The 18,797-nt window shown below is 32.0% G+C and overlaps 2 protein-coding genes across 2 annotated transcripts in view; one reads left to right on the top strand and one right to left on the bottom strand.

The window, feature by feature from the left end:
• Positions 1-426: 426 nt before the first annotated feature.
• LOC113550267 lies at positions 427-7,813 on the top strand. The gene is made up of 6 exons (XM_026951999.1): positions 427-460; positions 536-642; positions 3,063-3,328; positions 5,827-6,139; positions 7,300-7,387; positions 7,469-7,813. The coding sequence occupies exons 1-6, from the start codon at positions 427-429 to the stop codon at positions 7,690-7,692; spliced, it is 1,032 nt and encodes a 343-aa protein (XP_026807800.1). The 3' UTR covers positions 7,693-7,813.
• Positions 7,748-18,797, bottom strand: part of LOC113547825 (extracellular matrix-binding protein ebh-like) — a 30,179-nt gene continuing 19,129 nt past the window's right edge. Inside the window, exons 5-8 of the mRNA XM_026948349.1 lie at positions 17,536-18,768; positions 15,691-17,481; positions 13,304-14,922; positions 7,748-13,052 (exon numbers count right to left, since the gene is read on the bottom strand). Coding sequence (XP_026804150.1) covers positions 7,845-13,052; positions 13,304-14,922; positions 15,691-17,481; positions 17,536-18,768 — 9,851 coding nt within the window. The 3' untranslated portion in view covers positions 7,748-7,844. The remainder of the gene's footprint in view (positions 13,053-13,303; positions 14,923-15,690; positions 17,482-17,535; positions 18,769-18,797) is intronic.

Below are 18,797 nucleotides of genomic sequence, written 5' to 3'. Positions count from 1 at the left end.
TTATTTTTATCGCGATACCTGCGACCGCGGGTGGAATATTTAATGTATATTTAATGTTCACCGAGTTCTCATAATATTATGTATGTAATATTATTATTATTATTATTATTACGGTTACCTCCTACCAGGTCTTCCTTGTTTACATAAATACATGGAAAAGAGATAAATAGCTTTCCGAAAAATTACTTCAACCACTACTCGACCGTACATATAGGTACCTATTAAACTGATTTAGTATAGATTACAGCGTATAAGAAATCCATAGCTGAAACGTGACATTAAATATTGTTCGCAAGTAGATAATGTTTTTTACACAAAATCGACGGCTTCGGTTTCTAGTGTTACTACGGATTTTTCGTGTTTGCGTTGTAAACGTCGACATTTGTAAAAAATTTTCAATCAATACATAGTATTATAAAGAACATTATGTTTTCGAGGAATAAACTTGTTGTACTCAAACGTATATAAAATACTTTATGGTTAATTTATTTTCGCGAAGTTAGTTAATTCATACGTGATCGGTTTTTTATTATAGGTTCCCAATTAGAAGAGTATAAACGTAAATCATTAGTCGGGCATTGGGTGTTGCTTAAGGAATCGTGCGAAGATTTACTAAAAGAAAATGATAAATCTTCGAAACAGGTATACGTATTTATAGGGTTCTTATTTTCTATTTAGTTTACATTAATAATTTTGTATAAACCATGAAATTAAAAAAAAATACATGTTATCTAAAAATTCGAACTAATCCTTGTTCAAAATATTTTAGTTGTGATCATTTTTTCTGGATATTTTAAAATTAGTTTTCTAAAGTTAATTTTATCGATTTATCGTCGAAAAAAGTTTTGCGTTACTTTTTTCTCATTGAAACACGATCAGCACAATAACTGTAATTTTAATATTGTTATAGTATAAATGCAGACATGCTATAATATATAATTGTATTATGCCGTAATGAGAACCGTAGCCTATTATACTGTATAGGTACCGCGAAATGAAACTCCGCTGCAGCGCGTCTCTCATTCGTTACGCGAAAATGTCCTCGGCTTGAACACAGATAATAAAGTAATGGATGGGTCATTCCGACCTTATCTATCACACCGCGGGATTAATTGCGATTGCTTTGCGGGTACAATTTCATTGTGTCCATTGTTAGGGCATAGCCGTAAAAACTGCTGCGCCGTGTTGTCTGTCCATATCTTTACCACGCGGTAATGAGGCTGCGTACTATTATCCTTATCTCTCGAAAAAAAAGACCGCAACCCCGTCAAGTACTTACATAAAAAGGGGTGTTCCGTCCATTATTTTTATCTATACGGGTTTAAATTTAAAATATAAAATCCCGAAAAGCACTTTACATTTTGATAATATACAAGATTTGATGGGTGCATAGTAATAATATATAATTATTTTTAAAACTCACTGGATTTATATTCCATTATCTAACTATTATCCACGTGTCTTTAAATCGACGTTTCGTCAATATTTTAACTGTTTTTGATTTAATACGTACCTACAACACCGTTTACAAAGGCTCATCACGTTTATTCGATGGTCATTTAGTAGGACTCTGTATGCCTTTGAGTGTGCCTACCTCGTCGTTATAAGTCGACCATTGTAATGGATGACGAGTTAATTTTTTTAAACTATTTTTTCTTTTTCAAAGCAAATTCTGCGGCATCAAAGCTCATTAGGCAACACTAATAAACGTATATATTTACAAAGATTGTAGTCTATACATAAAGTACGCCTTTTTGTCCGTTCCCAACTTCAAAAAAGGAAAAAGGTTATTTCGATAAATACAAATTATACAGATTATACAGAGATTATAAAGATTTGAACACCTCAGTGCGGTTCACTCCTCGAATACTCGTAAATGCAATTTGTTGACATTATATACATTAATCGTATACTTACATGTTTCACTATATTGAATAGAAAAAACAAATTTAAGGTCCCTGAAAGCTCGGATTAAGATAATTTTAGGCCCATAATCATAATCAAAATATCAGTGATCCACAAATAAAAATATTTCAGACAAAAAAATATTATATGTATACATTTATTTCATACCTTTTTAAGTACAAAAATAAAAATGTTATTTGTATAAATAATTGTACATGTTTCTTTTGATATACGAAATATACTTTTATTATACCCAAATATTTCTGATTTAATAAAAAAGAGTACTATGCGCCAGGGGCCGACTATTGTTTGATATTCGTTGTGGGCCCGGGGCCATGACCCCCCTGTTAGGATAGCCCTTAATCCGGGCTTGGGTCTCTGACTCAAACAATGTATTATACATTTTAAAGATCAGTCGTAGAGATACCTTAATGGAGAAGAACCCGCGAAAAGTATATGTAGATGTTTTGCCACTCTCGTAATATTTTGGAAGAGACTGATGACGAGTTTTGGATCGGAGGTGGAGGCTCGTGACGATGACGACGATGTGGTCGGTGTGGCGTCGTACAGTTCGATTCTCAGTAAAATAGTTTTGCGTAGTAGTGCGTATTAATACAACGGCGTGTAGACGTGTAGTAAACGTTAAACACGATTTTTTAAGTAATTAAAAATACTATTTTAGTTTGTAAAAAAACTATTTAAAACGATGCGATAACTATTCAAACACTTAGACTAATTTTTATTTTGGTTTGCTAAATCGTAAAACTTTTTTGTGTCAATTACGACGGTACTTCGTAGATAACTACCACCATAGTGTTATAATAGACGAATCTAGGGTAGGGCGTCCTATGAGTCAGTGTATCTTGAAATTATTATACTCGCGCATCAGTTAAAGACGCGTAGCATCAAATTTAGAGTCGCTTCTCGCGAGAAGTAAGGGGGAAAGATTATTATAATTTCTATAAGACGGTCTATGACGTGAACGATCTGGGTGTTTCGTGGTGTGGCCAGAGACAATGATCTCTAAAACGATCGATCGTCGCGTGGCGGAAAAAGCGATGTGGCGATGTGATTTCTGAGTTGCAAAGGGGTAGGCAGTAGTATTGTATTGTGAGAACGCGAAACGCGTGTATAAACGCTTTTTTTTTCCGGTGCAGGGTCGCAGATGCAGTAGTGCCAGTGCCGCCAGCACGAGATTCACGGCCGGGAACGTGACGGTCAGGCCGGGCTCGGCGGAAGGTTTCTTGGACGTTTCGGGTGGTGGATACTTGCACGCGGAAGGCGAACGTTTCGATGGCGGTCCGTTTGACCGGGTAAACACCGTGAACGCGGACGACAATCTACTGCGACTCGAGTCATTTCACACGTTCGTGTCTGTCCGGCGGTTGAGCTTGCGACGCAACCGTTTGAAGTCCGTCAAACCGTACGTGATGTGACCCACTGCACGTGAGCAACGCGCACGATAATAATTTATAATATCGGCTACGTAGAGATTTGGCATTTGTAATTTTAGATCGACGTTCAGTTATATACATGATATCACTTTCCTCTCACCACTAATATTGCTTCTTATATTTAGATGTTGGTTCTAGGCGTTTTGCGTGATAATCTTAGGTATATAATTTTATATGGCCACTGTAGCGAAATTTTAGCAAAATCCAACGAAAAAACAAATGCAGGTCAATATATTATTATCTATATGCTCTACAATTTTCTCCTGAAAAGTTTCAATAACCTATCTGTTGTTTTATTCTTCACGTGTTTATCGTTGTTTATGGGTCCATACATAATAATCTCGTAGACCACTAGGTATAGGGTGTATAATATAGACCTTATGCTCCATATCATATTGTTCATTGAAATTAAACACATGAATATGTCATGTGTAGCGTTTCTATCTTTAGTAAACATACGCTTTTCGGCCAATATAATGGATAGAGAAACTATGTTTCTCACTCACACAGAATCTTCTTAACGATAATGAAATTAACGTTTAAAAGTATGCATTAGTGTTGCGGTTAACAATGGTATCATCTGGGTTACCTAATAGATTTCTATACGGTGCCGCATCCATAAGTGTGATATCAATTATATTGTTATAGATTATAGACTATAGAGTATACTATATTCTATACGCTCACTCAGATATTATGAATGATAATTATACATTAGTTATCCATTTAATCTTTCTTATTAAAACTGAATAATCTGATGCATTGTTATGCATATAACTTTATATTATTACTAATCAGAAAAGCGGTAGGTATACCTATTTTTAAAAATAAATTTTAAATATGTAGTTAATTTAAATTTTGATAATTTAATTATTATCGATTTTGTTTTCTAAATTATACACAAAAACGTCATGATAATATTTCTAACACGATGACATTTTTTGAGGGGATTTAGACAACTATGTATTTGTGCTTATTGAACTATAACTGATATGGCGATTTATGATTAAAAATGTCAAAATCTATAGCCTGTATATTATTATCGTCGAGTGCATTTATATTGAACTCCAATAGACGCGAAGAGATTAAAGTACTTACGGAGTATATGATGTTTAAATATTGATTTTTTTTTTTTTTAAGAGAAGTGAGTTAGACTAGATAACAAGTTACGTTACGTGTCAACTCTACTATTTTATTATGGAAGCGTAACGATTAACGACTATATCTAGTGCGTCGAGGTTTCTAAGATTAAAAAATCAGTTTTAGTACATTTTTATATTCATAAAAACTTATAGTAGAAGTTATTTTATATAGAACTAATTTAAAATTTAGCTATTAATTTCTGTTAAATATTCAAAATAGTGATGTATTGGTTAAAATTAAGACAGGAGATAGATGAGATAAATGAGTTATAAATAGTTCAAGTACGTTCAATGGAAAGCACGAAGATGAAAATATTAAGCAATTATATGCACATCATAACATTATATTAACATATTATATTAATTATATGCGTGATAGTACTTATTTTATATTATTTAAATTTAAATGTAGCAGGTAAAAAAGATTATTAGTTATCTATAATTTTGTACCTATAATAAATATCACAGTAATTTTTTTGTACAAAATATATTATAAAGTACTCGCGTTAAACTTGTAAAAAAATAATCGTATTTGATGTCTACGCTTATAGTGCTATTATATAGTTGCATGCGTTTGTTTGTTTTCTTTTATATTGCTTCGTCGAATGTTGGTTTATCAAGTGCGATCGAAAAAGTGATGAATATTAACATTATTAGAATGATTTTTTTCTACGTTATCTTAGTGATCTTTTTTTCAAAAATAGAATTGCTTAACATATAATGTATTTGACCGTTTTATTATTATTTTTTTTATTGGTGTTTATAATTGTAATATTCCAATACCAATAATCTAAATAATAATAATAATAATAATTTATTTGTTAAAATAAAACGAGCAGAAGTAATAATTTTTTAATAGTAATTTGTAATAATAGATGATATATTTAAATTAAATCTATCAAGTTAATAAACATAATAAAAGAAATATAAAAGAAAATATGCATAGCTAGTATATAAAAAGAAAATAATGTGTAATAATAAGTATAGTGATGATAGACAATGTTATAATGGTAAGTTTATAGAAAACAATAAACGTGCCTATCAGACCTCTAGGTGACGCTTAGTTTATTGCATATAATGACATAATTCTAGGTAGAAGTAAGTTTTTTTTGTAAAATTAAAACTATGAGATAGGACGTAGAATAATGAATAAATGTTATTAACATAATGTATTTGTTTGAATGAATTGCACTAAATCTTGGCATTTTGTGTTGATTAAGAAATGTCAGATTTTGATTATAATATGACCGCTGTATTTAAATTTTTTAAAATCATTTATATTTAAACAACGTTTTACATTCTAATAATATTTAAATTTTCTTCAGAATTGATGGTGATTTGGCAGAAACATTAATCCGTCTAGACGTTTCAGAAAACCAACTGAATCCAGACGACATATATCGCTTGTCCATCATGTCAAAACTAGAACAACTTTATATGTTGGCCAATAATCTGACGGTTATTCCCGAGAGCATTACAAATTGTTATTGCTTCTTGTCGCTTAAATTACTAGACTTGAGCGACAATTACCTGTCATGTCCCAGGATGTTCTATGTGTTGTCGACACTGCACAATTTGCAAGTATTGAACATGAGCAACAATCGAATATCGTTTATACCCTATTTAGTAATGAAACAGGCGAGATATTAAATATATTACTATTATTATTATAATCAATATATTACACTTTATTTTAAGTTATAACTAGGAATTTTAGATTATTAATTAAATTTTCCAAAACCATATGTTATATGTTTATTATCAAATCGATAGGCATATCTACATCATTTTTATTTTATTATTATTTAAAATTAAAAATTAATAATATATAGGTATTATAAAGAAATATTGATATTTCGTTAATAATGAAAGCACTACTACAGTCTACGACTGAGTGACTCTATAAAGAGTTGAAATTTTCAATTTATTGTATTATGCTTTACGATGATGTTTAGATGAAGCATTTGACTCTTTAGCGTTTTCCGTGTTTCATTTGCATAAAACTTTAGATATATAAAAATATACAATGTTTTATTTGTTGGTCGTACATTTCATATAAATTGCTCATTTACAAAACAAATGGTAATGAAAAATGTATTTTCGTTTACTATTGGCTCTAATTTAAATGTTGTAAAAAAAACCTATCAAATTTTGATCTAAAAATAGCCTGAATTTCCTTTTGACCACTGTGTAATATTAATAATAATATTAGTTTATTTTATTTTAAAAGCCGATTGAATATATATTTTGATAATTAAGAATGTTAAATATAACTGTCGGATTAAAAATGATGACGAAAAAATTGGAAATAACTCATTGATGATAGTTTTTATAAATAAATAATATCATCACGTGAGTATTATCTATGCCAAACATATAAAATTACAAAATTAAGATTTTGTTAAATTATATTAAATTTTACAATAAACTTTTTTAAACCTATTAAATTATGAGTGTCATAATAAAAAAGCCCAATAATATTTCTTGAGATAATATTTTGAAATACCTAAATTTATACTAAAAAATGTATAAATATGTTCTAATAATAACTCAGAAAAGCTAAATAGTGGAAAATAAGAGTTTAAATTTTGAGTTATTTGTTATATTAATTGAATTATGTACTTAGAATACAATTTGAGCCTCTTAGTAAAAAAAGATAAAATAAAAAATACGCTTTGTATTGAAATACAGATACTAGTCAATATATAAATATTGTAAATTGGTAAAATTTAAATGATTGAAGTAGAAATTATATGTGTTATTGTATCTTTACCACTATGTGTTTTATATTTTTTAAGGAGTCTGATTATATAAATGGTAAAAATCAAACAGAAGCTTATCAGGATAACGAGGACATGGAAAACGACAAAAATTATGATACAAAAGGTAAAAAAATATTTATTTATACTTTTTTCATTCTTATTAAAAATTATTTTATTATTTTAATTGCAAACCAATATTTTTCAGAGATCGTATACCATGCTTATCATATTCCATTTGTCAGTCTAAATACAATAAATTTGTCAAACAATATGCTAGCTCACAATTCTTCAGTGCTGTCGTTAATTTGTTGGCCATCATTGAAGAATGTTATACTAACGGCAAATACCATTAGTTTGAATAAAAATTTGATAGAATTCAAAAAACTGATGTCCACTTTAAGTGTGTTTGATATTAAAACGAAACGATAGTTTGTAGTTTTTTAAAAAAATAAAGTCACTATAATTTTAGATGTTTTTGGCATTTTATTCTTAATTCAGGTCATAAAATAATAATTTTACTAATATTATTAAATGACTATTTAATATTATTTATAAGATATTATTTTTATTTCATTATGTTTTTATTTTTTAGATTTTTTTTCAATTTCTTTAAAGAAATCTCGAGCGTCTGTAAAGTTTGTGTTAATACCGCTACTTCTACTCTCAGATGTTTGAATTTTCGGAATATATGATGTTGCAGAGTTAGCTTTACTAGATGATTTCCTATGTTTAAATTTAAATTTAATTTTTGAGTCCAATAAGGTAAGTGCTTCTTCGAGAGAAGACGCACACAATATTGCGTTTAAGTCGGATTCGTTGACTGTGTATAATTTATCATCAATATTATTTTTATTTTCACAGTCAACTTTATCTTTATCAACAATAGAGATTTTTTCAGTTTGTTCCAATTGTACAAACGTTTTTTCATAATAATCATCATTGGATGTTTTTAATCGTTGTACAGACATTTCTAATTTTTGAATACTATACGATTTTCCTTGTGGAATTTCTTCATTTTTCAAACAATGAAACTTAGACGATTCTCCAAATTTTAAATAACAATTTTTATGATTATCTGAATTTTCCGTTTTAATTTCTTTATCTATCAAAATTGTTTCAGAACTGCTATTTATAACGTTAACATTTGGTGATGTAATTTCAATTTCCGTATCTGTTTCCGTTTGTTCTATTGCAACTGAGGCTAAATTAACTGGTGTTGAAGTTTTATTATCACTCTTTACATCTATTTCATTTAATTCTACTTTAGATGTAGACGCGCTAGTAAAAAGTGCTGTACTTTCTTTTTCAGTACATTTTTCTATTTTAATTGGGTTTTCTAAAAATGCAGTAGAAGTATCAACTAGTATTTGAGTTTCGTTATTCGTAACTTTTTTTAGGTCTATCTGTTCATCGACAACTGCAACTAAAATATCTGTTAGTGTCGACATTTCATTATGTGTACGTTTTTCTACTGAAGTTTTATCTAACGATTCTGTAAAAGTATCCATTACATCATCTGCATTCACAATTATCTGTTCTTCCATGGATGTAATAGAAGAAACCATTGCTGTAGTTTTGATCTCATTTTGTTCTACTGCAATTTCATCATCGAATGACACTGAAGAATTAATTAATGGCATGGATTCATCTTTGATAACTTCTTCTATCTGTATCTGTTCTTGTACAGATGCAGTTGAAGTGTCAATTGCTAATATATTTTCAATCACAGTTACACGGTCTTCTAATTTTTGATCTTCAACAAATGTTGTAGGTGTATCAATAAGTATAGTATTTTTAATCTCTTTAACATTTACTCTAAGTGTTTGTCTTCCAACTTCATCTAAATCATGTTTTTCTACAGATTCAGAAAAAGCATCATTTGGAAATAGACTTTTTTTTTCTATTTCAAAATCTAAAATTGATTGATTTTTTAAAAATATTTTAGAAGAATGGATATGTGATATATGCTTACTTTGTAATATATCTGCCACATTCAACTGTTCCTCTTTTAATAACGTTGATTGTTCTACAGATGTATCCAATGTCTCGATTCGTTCTTCTATTTTGTTCATATCATCCACAAATGTAGAGGGTGTAACAATCGGTAAGGATGTTTCACTTTCCTTATCATTGTTAATAATCAATTTAACCATCATTATTGAACTAATTGGATAATTTGACATATCTTCTTCAATTAATTCTCCCACAACCCTTGGTTCAACTTTTATTACATTTGACGTTTCAGTACATGCTATCAAATCACTTCCATTTATATCTTCTTCTGTTTTCGATTCTACTGTAGAAGTGACAGAAGATTCAATTTGTAATGGAGTTTTGATTATTTCTTCTTTTTCTATCGTAACTTCCTCAGATGTGGCCGATGTATGTGTGGGCAAGATTGTTTCTGTCTCATTAATATCGTAGTTTGCTGCTTTTTCCGTCTCTGTTCCAATATAAGTAGTATTTTCTTCAATGATTTCTCCCACAGCCGTTGCTTCAACTACTTGTACATTTGACGTTTCAGTACATGCTATCAAATCACTTCCATTTATATCTTCTTCTATTTTCGATTCCACTGTAGAAGTGACGGGAGTTTCAGTTTGCAATGGAGTTTTGATTATTTCTTCTTTTTCTATCGTAACTTCCCCAGATGTGGACGATGTATCTGTTGGTAAGCTTGTATCTGTTTCATTAATATCGTAGTTTGTAGCTTTTTCCGTCTCTGTTCCAATATTTGAAGTAGTTTCTTCAATGACTTCTCCCACAGCCGTTGCTTCAACTACTTTTAAATTTGACGTTTCAGTACATGCTATCAAATCACTTCCATTTATATCTTCTTCTGTTTTCGATTCCACTGTAGAAGTGACGGGAGTTTCAGTTTGCAATGGAGTTTTGATTATTTCTTCTTTTTCTATCGTAACTTCCCCAGATGTGGACGATGTATCTGTTGGTAAGCTTGTATCTGTTTCATTAATATCGTAGTTTGTAGCATTTTCCGTCTCTGTTCCAATATTAGTAGTATTTTCTTCAATAATTTCTCCCACAGCCGTTGCTTCAACTACTTTTAAATTTGACGTTTCAGTACATGCTATCAAATCACTTCCATTTATATCTTCTTCTGTTTTCGATTCCACTGTAGAAGTGACGGGAGATTCAATTTGTAATGGAGTTTTGACTATTTCTTCTTTTTCTATCGTAACTTCCTCAGATGTGGACGATGTATCTGTTGGTAAGCTTGTATCCATCTGATTAATATCGTAATTTGTTGCTTTTTCCGTCTCTGTTCCAGTATTTGAAATATTTTCTTCAATGACTTCTCGTACACCTGTTTCTTCAACTACTTGTAAATTTGACGTTTCAGTACAACCTATCAAATCACTTTCATTTATATCTTCTTCTGTTTTCGGTTCCGCTTCAGAAGTGACAGGAGATTCAAATTGTAATGGAGTTTTGACTATTTCTTCTTTTTCTATCGTAACTTCCTCAGATGTGGACGATGTGTCTGTGGGTAAGCTTGTATCCGTCTCACTAATATCGTAGTTTGTAGCTTTTTCCGTCTCTGTTCCAATATTTGAAATATTTTCTTCAATTACTTCTCCCACAGCCGTTGCCTCTTCTATGTGTATATTTGACGTTTCAGTACATGCTATCAAATCACTTCCATTTATATCTTCTTCTATTTTTGATTCCACTGTAGAAGTGACAGGAGATTCAATTTGTAATGGAGTTTTAACTATTTCTTCTTTTTCTATCGTAACTTCCTCAGATGTGGACGATGTATCTGTTGGTAAGCTTGTATCTGTTTCATTAATATCGTAGTTTGTAGCTTTTTCCGTCTCTGTTCCAATATTTGAAATATTTTCTTCAATTACTTCTCCCACAGCCGTTGCCTCTTCTATGTGTATATTTGACGTTTCAGTACATGCTATCAAATCACTTCCATTTATATCTTCTTCTATTTTTGATTCCACTGTAGAAGTGACAGGAGATTCAATTTGTAATGGAGTTTTAACTATTTCTTCTTTTTCTATCGTAACTTCCTCAGATGTGGACGATGTATCTGTTGGTAAGCTTGTATCTGTTTCATTAATATCGTAGTTTGTAGCTTTTTCCGTCTCTGTTCCAATATTTGAAATATTTTCTTCAATTACTTCTCCCACAGCCGTTGCCTCTTCTATGTGTATATTTGACGTTTCAGTACATGCTATCAAATCACTTCCATTTATATCTTCTTCTGTTTTCGATTCCACTGTAGAAGTGACGGGAGATTCAATTTGTAATGGAGTTTTCACTATTTCTTCTTTTTCTATCGTAACTTCCTCAGATGTGGACGATGTATCTGTTGGTAAAATTGTATCCATCTGATTAATATCGTAATTTGTAGCTTTTTCCGTCTCTGTTCCACTATAAGTAGTAGTTTCTTCAATGACTTCTCCCACAGCCGTTGCTTCAACTACTTGTACATTTGACGTTTCAGTACATGCTATCAAATCACTTCCATTTATATCTTCTTCTATTTTCGATTCCACTGTAGAAGTGACGGGAGTTTCAGTTTGCAATGGAGTTTTGATTATTTCTTCTTTTTCTATCGTAACTTCCCCAGATGTGGACGATGTATCTGTTGGTAAGCTTGTATCTGTTTCATTAATATCGTAGTTTGTAGCATTTTCCGTCTCTGTTCCAATATTAGTAGTATTTTCTTCAATAATTTCTCCCACAGCCGTTGCTTCAACTACTTTTAAATTTGACGTTTCAGTACATGCTATCAAATCCCTTCCATTTATATCTTCTTCTGTTTTTGATTCCACTGTAGAAGTGACGGGAGATTCAATTTGTAATGGAGTTTTGACTATTTCTTCTTTTTCTATCGTAACTTCCTCAGATGTGGACGATGTATCTGTTGGTAAGCTTGTATCCATCTGATTAATATCGTAATTTGTTGTTTTTTCCGTCTCTGTTCCAGTATTTGAAATATTTTCTTCAATGACTTCTCGTACACCTGTTTCTTCAACTACTTGTAAATTTGACGTTTCAGTACAACCTATCAAATCACTTTCATTTATATCTTCTTCTTTTTTCGGTTCCGCTTTAGAAGTGACAGGAGATTCAAATTGTAATGGAGTTTTGACTATTTCTTCTTTTTCTATCGTAACTTCCCCAGATGTGGACGATGTATCTGGTGGTAAGCTTGTATCTGTGTCACTAATATCGTAGTTTGTAGCATTTTCAATCTCTGTTCCAATATTTGAAGTATTTTCTTCAATGACTTCTCCCACAGCCGTTGCTTCAACTACTTGTAAATATGACGTTTCAGTACAACTTATCAAATCACTTCCATTTATATCTTCTTCTGTTTTCGATTCCACTGTAGAAGTGACGGGAGTTTCAGTTTGCAATGGAGTTTTGATTATTTCTTCTTTTTCTATCGTAACTTCCCCAGATGTGGACGATGTATCTGTTGGTAAGCTTGTATCTGTGTCATTAATATCGTAGTTTGTAGCATTTTCCATCTCTGTTCCAATATTTGAAGTATTTTCTTCAATGACTTCTCCCACAGCCGTTGCTTCAACTACTTGTAAATTTGACGTTTCAGTACATGCTATCAAATCACTTCCATTTATATCTTCTTCTGTTTTCGATTCCACTGTAGAAGTGACGGGAGTTTCAGTTTGCAATGGAGTTTTGATTATTTCTTCTTTTTCTATCGTAACTTCCCCAGATGTGGACGATGTATCTGTTGGTAAGCTTGTATCTGTTTCATTAATATCGTAGTTTGTAGCATTTTCCGTCTCTGTTCCAAATTAGTAGTATTTTCTTCAATAATTTCTCCCACAGCCGTTTGCTTCAACTACTTTTAAATTTGACGTTTCAGTACATGCTATCAAATCACTTCCATTTATATCTTCTTCTGTTTTCGATTCCACTGTAGAAGTGACGGGAGATTCAATTTGTAATGGAGTTTTGATTATTTCTTCTTTTTCTATCGTAACTTCCCCAGATGTGGACGATGTATCTGTTGGTAAGCTTGTATCCGTCTCACTAATATCGTAGTTTGTAGCTTTTTCCGTCTCTGTTCCATATTTGAAATATTTTCTTCAATTACTTCTCCCACAGCCGTTGCCTCTTCTATGTGTATATTTGACGTTTCAGTACATGCTATCAAATCACTTCCATTTATATCTTCTTCTATTTTCGATTCCACTGTAGAAGTGACAGGAGATTCAATTTGTAATGGAGTTTTGACTATTTCTTCTTTTTCTATCGTAACTTCCTCAGATGTGGACGATGTATCTGTTGGTAAGCTTGTATCTGTGTCATTAATATCGTAGTTTGTAGCATTTTCCATCTCTGTTCCAATATTTGAAGTATTTTCTTCAATGACTTCTCCCACAGCCGTTGCTTCAACTACTTGTAAATTTGACGTTTCAGTACAACCTATCAAATCACTTCCATTTATATCTTCTTCTGTTTTCGATTCCACTGTAGAAGTGACGGGAGTTTCAGTTTGCAATGGAGTTTTGATTATTTCTTCTTTTTCTATCGTAACTTCCCCAGATGTGGACGATGTATCTGTTGGTAAGCTTGTATCTGTTTCATTAATATCGTAGTTTGTAGCATTTTCCGTCTCTGTTCCAAAATTAGTAGTATTTTCTTCAATAATTTCTCCCACAGCCGTTGCTTCAACTACTTTTAAATTTGACGTTTCAGTACATGCTATCAAATCACTTCCATTTATATCTTCTTCTGTTTTCGATTCCACTGTAGAAGTGACGGGAGATTCAATTTGTAATGGAGTTTTGACTATTTCTTCTTTTTCTATCGTAACTTCCTCAGATGTGGACGATGTATCTGTTGGTAAGCTTGTATCCATCTGATTAATATCGTAATTTGTTGCTTTTTCCGTCTCTGTTCCAGTATTTGAAATATTTTCTTCAATGACTTCTCGTACACCTGTTTCTTCAACTACTTGTAAATTTGACGTTTCAGTACAACCTATCAAATCACTTTCATTTATATCTTCTTCTGTTTTCGGTTCCGCTTCAGAAGTGACAGGAGATTCAAATTGTAATGGAGTTTTGACTATTTCTTCTTTTTCTATCGTAACTTCCTCAGATGTGGACGATGTGTCTGTGGGTAAGCTTGTATCCGTCTCACTAATATCGTAGTTTGTAGCTTTTTCCGTCTCTGTTCCAATATTTGAAATATTTTCTTCAATTACTTCTCCCACAGCCGTTGCCTCTTCTATGTGTATATTTGACGTTTCAGTACATGCTATCAAATCACTTCCATTTATATCTTCTTCTATTTTCGATTCCACTGTAGAAGTGACAGGAGATTCAATTTGTAATGGAGTTTTAACTATTTCTTCTTTTTCTATCGTAACTTCCTCAGATGTGGACGATGTGTCTGTGGGTAAGCTTGTATCCGTCTCACTAATATCGTAGTTTGTAGCATTTTCAATCTCTGTTCCAATATTTGAAGTATTTTCTTCAATGACTTCTCCCACAGCCGTTGCTTCAACTACTTGTAAATATGACGTTTCAGTACAACCTATCAAATCACTTCCATTTATATCTTCTTCTGTTTTCGATTCCACTGTAGAAGTGACGGGAGTTTCAGTTTGCAATGGAGTTTTGATTATTTCTTCTTTTTCTATCGTAACTTCCCCAGATGTGGACGATGTATCTGTTGGTAAGCTTGTATCCGTCTCACTAATATCGTAGTTTGTAGCTTTTTCCGTCTCTGTTCCAATATTTGAAATATTTTCTTCAATTACTTCTCCCACAGCCGTTGCCTCTTCTATGTGTATATTTGACGTTTCAGTACATGCTATCAAATCACTTCCATTTATATCTTCTTCTGTTTTCGATTCCACTGTAGAAGTGACGGGAGATTCAATTTGTAATGGAGTTTTGACTATTTCTTCTTTTTCTATCGTAACTTCCTCAGATGTGGACGATGTATCTGTTGGTAAGCTTGTATCTGTGTCATTAATATCGTAGTTTGTAGCATTTTCCATCTCTGTTCCAATATTTGAAGTATTTTCTTCAATGACTTCTCCCACAGCCGTTGCTTCAACTACTTGTAAATTTGACGTTTCAGTACATGCTATCAAATCACTTCCATTTATATCTTCTTCTGTTTTCGATTCCACTGTAGAAGTGACGGGAGTTTCAGTTTGCAATGGAGTTTTGATTATTTCTTCTTTTTCTATCGTAACTTCCCCAGATGTGGACGATGTATCTGTTGGTAAGCTTGTATTTGTTTCATTAATATCGTAGTTTGTAGCATTTTCCGTCTCTGTTCCAATATTAGTAGTATTTTCTTCAATAATTTCTCCCACAGCCGTTGCTTCAACTACTTGTAAATTTGACGTTTCAGTACATGCTATCAAATCACTTCCATTTATATCTTCTTCTGTTTTCGATTCCACTGTAGAAGTGACGGGAGATTCAATTTGTAATGGAGTTTTGACTATTTCTTCTTTTTCTATCGTAACTTCCTCAGATGTGGACGATGTATCTGTTGGTAAGCTTGTATCCATCTGATTAATATCGTAATTTGTTGCTTTTTCCGTCTCTGTTCCAGTATTTGAAATATTTTCTTCAATGACTTCTCGTACACCTGTTTCTTCAACTACTTGTAAATTTGACGTTTCAGTACAACCTATCAAATCACTTTCATTTATATCTTCTTCTGTTTTCGGTTCCGCTTCAGAAGTGACAGGAGATTCAAATTGTAATGGAGTTTTGACTATTTCTTCTTTTTCTATCGTAACTTCCTCAGATGTGGACGATGTGTCTGTGGGTAAGCTTGTATCCGTCTCACTAATATCGTAGTTTGTAGCTTTTTCCGTCTCTGTTCCAATATTTGAAATATTTTCTTCAATTACTTCTCCCACAGCCGTTGCCTCTTCTATGTGTATATTTGACGTTTCAGTACATGCTATCAAATCACTTCCATTTATATCTTCTTCTATTTTCGATTCCACTGTAGAAGTGACAGGAGATTCAATTTGTAATGGAGTTTTAACTATTTCTTCTTTTTCTATCGTAACTTCCTCAGATGTGGACGATGTGTCTGTGGGTAAGCTTGTATCCGTCTCACTAATATCGTAGTTTGTAGCATTTTCAATCTCTGTTCCAATATTTGAAGTATTTTCTTCAATGACTTCTCCCACAGCCGTTGCTTCAACTACTTGTAAATATGATGTTTCAGTACAACCTATCAAATCACTTCCATTTATATCTTCTTCTGTTTTCGATTCCACTGTAGAAGTGACGGGAGTTTCAGTTTGCAATGGAGTTTTGATTATTTCTTCTTTTTCTATCGTAACTTCCCCAGATGTGGACGATGTATCTGTTGGTAAGCTTGTATCCGTCTCACTAATATCGTAGTTTGTAGCTTTTTCCGTCTCTGTTCCAATATTTGAAATATTTTCTTCAATTACTTCTCCCACAGCCGTTGCCTCTTCTATGTGTATATTTGACGTTTCAGTACATGCTATCAAATCACTTCCATTTATATCTTCTTCTATTTTCGATTCCACTGTAGAAGTGACAGGAGATTCAATTTGTAATGGAGTTTTGACTATTTCTTCTTTTTCTATCGTAACTTCCTCAGATGTGGACGATGTATCTGTTGGTAAGCTTGTATCTGTGTCATTAATATCGTAGTTTGTAGCATTTTCCATCTCTGTTCCAATATTTGAAGTATTTTCTTCAATGACTTCTCCCACAGCCGTTGCTTCAACTACTTGTAAATTTGACGTTTCAGTACAACCTATCAAATCACTTCCATTTATATCTTCTTCTGTTTTCGATTCCACTGTAGAAGTGACGGGAGATTCAATTTGTAATGGAGTTTTGACTATTTCTTCTTTTTCTATCGTAACTTCCTCAGATGTGGACGATGTATCTGTTGGTAAGCTTGTATCTGTGTCATTAATATCGTAGTTTGTAGCATTTTCCATCTCTGTTCCAATATTTGAAGTATTTTCTTCAATGACTTCTCCCACAGCCGTTGCTTCAACTACTTGTAAATTTGACGTTTCAGTACATGCTATCAAATCACTTCCATTTATATCTTCTTCTGTTTTCGATTCCACTGTAGAAGTGACGGGAGTTTCAGTTTGCAATGGAGTTTTGATTATTTCTTCTTTTTCTATCGTAACTTCCCCAGATGTGGACGATGTATCTGTTGGTAAGCTTGTATCATCTGATTAATATCGTAAGTTTGTAGCATTTTCCGTCTCTGTTCCAATATTAGTAGTATTTTCTTCAATAATTTCTCCCACAGCCGTTGCTTCAACTACTTGTAAATTTGACGGTTCAGTACATGCTATCAAATCACTTCCATTTATATCTTCTTCTGTTTTCGATTCCACTGTAGAAGTGACGGGAGATTCAATTTGTATTGGAGTTTTGACTATTCCTTCTTTTTCTATCGTAACTTCCTCAGATGTGGACGATGTATCTGTTGGTAAAATTGTATCCATCTGATTAATATCGTAATTTGTAGCTTTTTCCGTCTCTGTTCCACTATAAGTAGTAGTTTCTTCAATGACTTCTCCCACAGCCGTTGCTTCAACTACTTGTACATTTGACGTTTCAGTACATGCTATCAAATCACTTCCATTTATATCTTCTTCTGTTTTCGATTCCACTGTAGAAGTGACAGGAGATTCAATTTGTAATGGAGTTTTGACTATTTCTTCTTTTTCTATCGTAACTTCCTCAGATGTGGACGATGTATCTGTTGGTAAGCTTGTATCCATCTGATTAATATCGTAATTTGTAGCTTTTTCCGTCTTTGTTCCACTATAAGTAGTATTTTCTTCAATGACTTCTCCCACAGCCGTTGCTTCAACTACTTGTAAATTTGACGTTTCAGTACATGCTATCAAGTCACTTCCATTTATATCTTCTTCGATTTTTGATTCCACTGCAGATGTAACAGGTGTTGATGGATTTATTATTATTTTTTCTTTTTCTATCTTTGCTTTTTGAAAAGTAGTTGATATTCTAATGGGTTGGTCTGTTTCATTTTCTATTATATTGTTTGTATTTGTTATATTCGGTTTAATTTCACCATTCAGATTATTTTCTTCTTTAAGATTTTCTCCATCCAATTTTTCTACTTTTACATTTGACGTATTAGTACAAGGTTTAGATCTTGTATTTTTTTTTTTATTAATCTCTTCTTTCTCTTTAACAAATTTCCATGTATTTGTTTTTGTTTTAGTGTCATTTGTATTTTCATCGTTTTGTTCACTTTGTTCGTGTACAATAATTGCTAATGAATCAATAGTTGTATTTTTTTTAGTTACAAATTCTACCACAATTTTTTTCAGTATTGGTGTTATAGATGATTTAATCAATGATGAATTGTCTATTTCAGGTCTATTAATTATCTTATCTGACATTATTTCAGTTTCATGAGTAGCGTCATTTTTTTCTAAATGTTCATTTGCTTTATCTTTATCTTCATATTTTTTTCCGATTTCTGTAAGTGAAGTGTTAATTGTTATTTTA

This window comes from Rhopalosiphum maidis, chromosome 1 (assembly GCF_003676215.2).
Source record: "Rhopalosiphum maidis isolate BTI-1 chromosome 1, ASM367621v3, whole genome shotgun sequence".
Taxonomy (NCBI): domain Eukaryota; kingdom Metazoa; phylum Arthropoda; class Insecta; order Hemiptera; family Aphididae; genus Rhopalosiphum; species Rhopalosiphum maidis.
This window is presented reverse-complemented; position numbering and strand designations above follow the sequence as displayed.

Coding starts and splice junctions, on each gene's coding strand:
- LOC113550267 (XM_026951999.1), top strand. CDS start 427: ATGTTTTCGAGGAATAAACTTGTTGTACTCAAAC. Junction 643..3,062: donor ATGATAAATCTTCGAAACAG/GTATACGTATTT, acceptor TTTCCGGTGCAG/GGTCGCAGATGCAGTAGTGC. Junction 6,140..7,299: donor CCTATTTAGTAATGAAACAG/GCGAGATATTAA, acceptor ATATTTTTTAAG/GAGTCTGATTATATAAATGG.